The following is a 6,097-nucleotide window of genomic DNA, read 5'->3' as shown; positions in this document are numbered from 1 at the left end:
TTTGCAAACAGCCAATTCTTGGCAGCTAATAAAGAGTGGTGACAAATTTCATGTCACCACACACCAGGAGTAGCACGGGCAAGATTGCTGCCGCTGTGTGCATTCTTGTAAACTAATTATTTCAGAAAATTCACACTCCCCAAGGGAAATACTTTTCGTGACAGTTGCTGAGGGTAGTATGTTCATATTACATGGTAATAGAATATACGTTCTAAGTACATTCCATCCTCCTTTAATGTCACCTTTGCTGAGCACACAGAACTTTGCACAAGTCTAGTCAGCCGTATGCACTTTTAGGGCTGTTTTCATGTTCTATAAACATAACCTTTGTTTATAAACCGAGGGACATTTACATAAACCGAGGGACACAGATGATGGCGAGATCCACCGAAAAGTACTTCGTGGGATACGCCACTCTCACACTACTGCTTATCACCCGGCTGGCAACGGACTAGTCGAAAGAGCCAATGAGACCATAAAGACCGTGATTAGAATTCTTGAGGCAGAAACATCCGAGAAATGGCCTGACGTTTTACCCTACATCGTGTTCTGCTATAACACTGGCTATCAGGACACGGTGCGTCACACGCCTTTCTACTTAGTCTATGGACGTGATGCGGTGCTACCATTGGACGTAGTCTACAATTGAAGGCCTCGCTGACCTCGAGCAGACGTCAGACTATGCAGCAACTGTGCAAACGAGCCTGGACAAAGGTCGTAAGTTCGCCGCAAAGCATATGAAGCTGGCCCAAGAAAAGCAGAAGTGCCTTTTTGACAGACACCGCCGCGACGTCGTCTTTGAAAAAGGACAGCTGGTGTTGCTGAAGAGTCCGTCAGTGGGGATAAAGAATAAGACTCTATTCGAAGGCCCCATAGAGGAAGGAAGAAAAGGAGACGCCCTGAAGCATTTTCGAGCAAGGAGAGGAGTGTAGTGGAAGTGACGTAAAGACAGGGGAGCAGTTTTAGCCTTGTAGCTATCACGTGACGTAGAACAACCAATGAGAAGGGAGTTGCCTCAGGACAGAAGCCGCCGATATTTCGAACAGAGACTGTTCTTCTGGGCCAATGAGAAGACCAATGAGAAGGCTTTACACACGACACTTTGGGGGGCACTTTGGTACGCTATAGGTACATGCATCCAAGAATTCCGAAACAACCTTGGAAACAACGATGTTCTGCTCCCAGAAGCGTAGATTGTAACAACCAGCACCTATTAGCATGACATCGTTTCGAGGGTGATTTGGAGCCGCGCCTAAATATATACTAACAGTCCGATTAGGATGCAAGTTCTGCAAACAATCCGAAATCGATCGCATAGAAAGAAGGGCAGGGACCCATCGTTTCTCGAAGGTAATCATGCATTAGTGCGCTGCTATCCTGATGGTGTACCACATCGGGTATGTGCCCCTTCTATGTACATAGGTATTGATGTGACACATGGCTACATGTGACACAGAAGCATTACAAAACAGTTAACGGCCCTACCCGGAGAATTGGCCTCTCTGACCTCTCTGTGAAGAATAGCGCTTCGTATATTAGCTGTCATTCAAGAGAAAAGAACAAATTTTGCAAACAAACAACAACACAACTTTACAACTTTATTTTCGGCCTTGGAGAGTGGGGTTTGCAAACAAATCTGGGGTTCTTCTGTATGTTTATATTTGCAAACAAATTTTTAGTTCAGATTGGAGAAATTGCACAAATATAAACATACAGAAGAAATCCAACACGTTCATTGTCTCCACGCATTGCTCATTCTAATGGATTTTGTTATGTGTATGTTGGATGATATACATATACATACATTGCATATACTCTACTGCGGTATGCGTTATCCGAACTCTATGCTGCTAAGCAAATGAGAATAAAACACTTCTTACTGTCCTTCGAACTGGGTGAGCTTTGTAAATTTTTGACGAACTCTGTTGATGTGAAGTTTTTCGTTTATATCTCTGGATGCGTGGTGCAAACGCGTCTTCAAGTACTTGCTTGCAATGGCTTTTACTAGATGAATATAATGATTTTCCAAGGGGCTGTTGTCAAATATGTGATCATTTGCACTTTCGAATAGTCTGATGAAGCCATGCAGATGAAACCTCGTGCAGAGCTACGCGCCTGCGCCTGGGTATAGTGTGAGGGCACGTGCCACCGTGCGGAGCACGGTCCCCTGGTTGGGCTCGGTGGTGGGCGGCACGGCCTCCGCACTGAATCACATACACAACACATATGGCAAACAAACACCTTAAAAACCCCCATGATCGGCGCCTGAAGAGGCGCTGCACCGAAGGTAATCCAGCAACCGAGTTTTTCTACCAGAAACAGCCAGCATGGTTCCCTAGAGTCCTTGTCATACACGCAGATGAATCGATCAAGTCACTGTCAACGCTGTCTCCATTTGCAACTGCTAAAGTTCTGGAACAGACGATAGGCAAAAATTACACTGCTCGAAAGCTCCGCTCTGGTGACATCCAGGTGGAGGTCCAAGAAAAGGAACAGAGCGTATCCCTCCAATCCCTGAAGGCAATTGCCGACGTACCTGTCACGGTCACTCCGCACAAGACACTCAACATCGTAAAAGGCGTCATTTCAGAGGAAGAGCTCCTGATGTGCTCTGACTCTGAAATTGAGGAGGGTCTCAGAGAGCATGGAGGTGTCAGTGCACGAAGAATAATTATGCGTAGAGACGGCAACGAAATACCAACAAAACATGTCGTACTATCATTCCAACTTCACACTCTTCCATCTACAATACATGCTGGCTACCTCAACTGTAATGTACGGCACTACGTTCCAAACCCAAGGCGCTGTTTTAAATGCCAGCGCTTTGGGCATGGCTCACAGACATGCCGTGGACAAACAACATGTGCAAAGTGTGCGGGGAAAGACCATGAGTCGCCAACATGTGAAAATGCCGTGAAATGCATCAACTGTAGTGGCAGCCACCAAGCATACTGCAGGTCCTGCCTACAGTTGAAGGACGAAAAGGAAATCCTGAAAGTTAAAGTTGAGCAGAATCTTTCTTATACTGCAGCGAAGGCACAGGTGGCATTTTCTAGAAAGGGCTCGTACTCCGAGGTTATGCGCAGGGGAGTGGCGCCACCTCGGAAATCTGTGGAGACTCAGACTGAGTCCCCACACAACATTCCCAACACAATCGTTGGGGACACAGCTCATGTGTCTCCCAAGGGAAACGTGGCCTGCCCAAGGGCTGGCCACAAGGACGTCGCCAGCCCCAATCAGGCTGGCAATACCTCTTCCGAAGGGAATGGGGGCGGTGAGGGCTCGGTCCAAACCGTACCCCAGTCGATGGATGTCGATGACTGCTGCACGCCGCTGCAGTCATCGCCAACCCCTCAGAATTCCCCAGATCAACAGAAGGGGAAACAGCCGGGTCGAGGTAGAGGACAATTGCAGAAGGTGTCACCGAAGGCACCTCCAGCCAGGGTGCAAGCGCCCTAAGTACACCAAACATGGTGAATACGCAAAAGATTTTCATGCAGTGGAACTGCAGAGGAGTGCTTCCAAATGTTGATGATGTGCATGACCTCCTGGAGGCGCACAGGCTAATTGGCGTCTGCCTCCAAGAGACGTATTTGAACTCTGGACACACAAATCCGTTCCAACAATACCAAATGTTTAGGAGGGATCGCCCGGTGGTTACGCGATCCTCAGGTGGAGTGGCGATTCTATCATCCCGGTCTGTTGCTGCAGTTGAGGTGCCGTTGACAACAACATTGGAAGCTGTGGCTGTTAGATTGAATCTCTCTACACCACTTACGCTCTGCTCAATATATCTTCCTCCTGCAGCAGATGTGCAGCGACAGGATATCGAAGATCTCTTAGACCAGCTGGCAGCCCCATTCCTCATTATGGGGGATTTTAATGCACACAGCCGTTTGTGGGGATGTTCAGATTTGGACTCGAGGGGCAGACTTCTTGAGGATTTACTCCTCCGCCACTCCATCACACTCCTGAACACAACACAACCAACATACTGCAGCACATCAACACGGACATTCTCTGCATTGGACCTTTCCATCTGTAGTGCGACCATTGCAGAAGATCTGCAGTGGCACGTGATCTAAAACCCATATGGCAGTGACCATTTTCCAACTTGGGTCGAGTATCAGTGTGATGATGCAGAAATAGGTGCTGCACGCAGAGATGGTGCTGTGTACGCGAAAACCCCGCTGGAGGCTGCAGGATGCGAACTGGGCGGTGTTCAGCGTGCTGGCTGACCTGACCCTACACAACACTGACAACATGAGTATCGACGAGGCCAACGAATTCATAACAAACACGATAATACATGCTGCTACACAATCCATATCCAAGACGTCGTCCTCTCTGCCCAAGCGTTCAAAGCCTTGGTGGAACGACGACTGTAAACGGACGCGCAAGGAACAACAAAAGGCGTGGGCTCGTTTGCGTCGATACCCGACAGTTGACAACATGATCCAATACAAAAGGAAGCGTGCTGCAGCCAAACGCACAAGGGAGGAGGCCAAGCGCAACTCGTGGAAGCAGTTTGTGGGTACATTGAACTCGCGAACTCCAGCCAAGGTTGTGTGGGACCGTATCAATAAGATCTCCGGGAAATACAAAGGATTTACAGTGCCTTGTCTTCCACAGAATGGCGTTCCCTGTACGTCCTTGGAGGAACAGGCTAACGTACTTGGCGGACACTTTGAACACTTGTCTAGCTCCTCGCATTACAGCCAGCGTTTCCTGTCACACAAAACTGCTGCTGAAAAACGCATTATTAAACAACCTAAACAAGATACAGCACCTTACAATGTACCCTTCAACGCACATGAACTTCAGAGAGCCTTACAGGCAAGAAAGAACACTGCACCTGGCCCTGACGGCATACACTATGACATGTTGCGGCATTTAACACCCCAGTCGCAACAAATCTTACTCCACTTTTTTAACCGTGTGTGGAGAGAAGGAACTCTTCCGTTGTCCTGGAAGCTAGCCGAAGTGGTTCCGGTTCTCAAGCCAGGGAAAGACCCGTCTACTGCCATTAGTTATCGCCCCATCGCATTAACCAGCTGCCTTGGGAAGACTTTCGAGCGCATGGTAAATGCAAGGCTCGTATATGTTTTGGAAGAGGCAGGCATCTTTGACAAACACCAAAGTGGTTTTCGTTCCGGCAGGAGCACCCAGGACAACCTACTCCACCTAGAATCACAAATCAGAGAGGCTTTTGTTCGAGGGCAGTTCTGCGTATCCGTGTTTTTTGATCTCGAAAAGGCGTACGATACCACATGGCGCTTCGGGATTCTGCAAGATCTACACGAATGTGGTATCACAGGGTGCATGTACAGGTGCATCGATAATTTCCTCAGAGATAGAAAGTTTCGTGTCAGTCTGGGCTCAACTTTAGCTAACGTCTTTGTACAAGAGAACGGGGTTCCACAGGGGTCTGTGCTGAGCGTTACCCTATTCGTTGTGAAAATAAACTCGATAGCGAGAGCCATCCCACCTGGCGTCCAGTACTCCCTTTACGTAGACGATGTCCAGGTTTCCTACTCGGCATCAAGACTTTCAACAACTGAGAGGCAGGTGCAACTCACGATCAACCGTCTATCTAAGTGGGCTGATGAAAACGGCTTCAGGTTTTCCGCGCAAAAGACAGCGTGTGTTGTCTTTACGAGGAGGCGAGGTACATTTGCTGAGCCCTCGCTGCTCCTCGGTGGCAACACACTACCAGTTTCTGATGAGCAAAAATTTCTGGGGGTGGTGTTTGACAAGAAGCTGTCTTTTGTGCCACACATAAACTATATAAAACTGAAGTGCCTGAAATCCTCCAACATACTCAAAGTTTTATCCCATCGATCGTGGGGAGCCGACAAAGTCACACTGTTGCGGGTCTATGACTCGGTTGTGCGATCAGTAATTGAGTACGGGAGTGTCGTGTATGGCTCGGCGCGGCCTTCGGCATTGAAGTTGCTGGACCCCATCCACCACGAAGGCATCCGACTCGCCACCGGTGCCTTCCGGACGTCCCCTGTGAAGAGTTTGTATGTTGAGGGCAATGAATGGTCGCTCGAGAGACGGAGACAATTTGAACATGTGAAGGCTGCGCTAAAGT

The 6,097-nt window shown here is 48.5% G+C and overlaps 1 protein-coding gene across 1 annotated transcript; it reads left to right on the top strand.

Moving 5' to 3' along the window:
* Window positions 1–2,226: 2,226 nt before the first annotated feature.
* LOC135389595 (uncharacterized) lies at window positions 2,227–3,459 on the top strand. Its single transcript, XM_064619631.1, has one exon. It carries the CDS (start codon window positions 2,227–2,229, stop codon window positions 3,457–3,459), a length of 1,233 nt encoding a protein of 410 aa, XP_064475701.1.
* The last annotated feature ends 2,638 nt before the right edge of the window (window positions 3,460–6,097 follow it).

The sequence above is a fragment of the Ornithodoros turicata genome, chromosome 3 (assembly GCF_037126465.1).
Source record: "Ornithodoros turicata isolate Travis chromosome 3, ASM3712646v1, whole genome shotgun sequence".
NCBI lineage: Eukaryota > Metazoa > Arthropoda > Arachnida > Ixodida > Argasidae > Ornithodoros > Ornithodoros turicata.
Note: the sequence above shows the minus strand (reverse complement) of the source record. Positions and strands in the feature narration are given on the sequence as shown.

Excerpts from the sequence above, each read along its gene's own strand:
- LOC135389595 (XM_064619631.1), top strand. The coding sequence starts at position 2,227 with ATGGCAAACAAACACCTTAAAAACCCCCATGATCGGCGCCTGAAGAGG.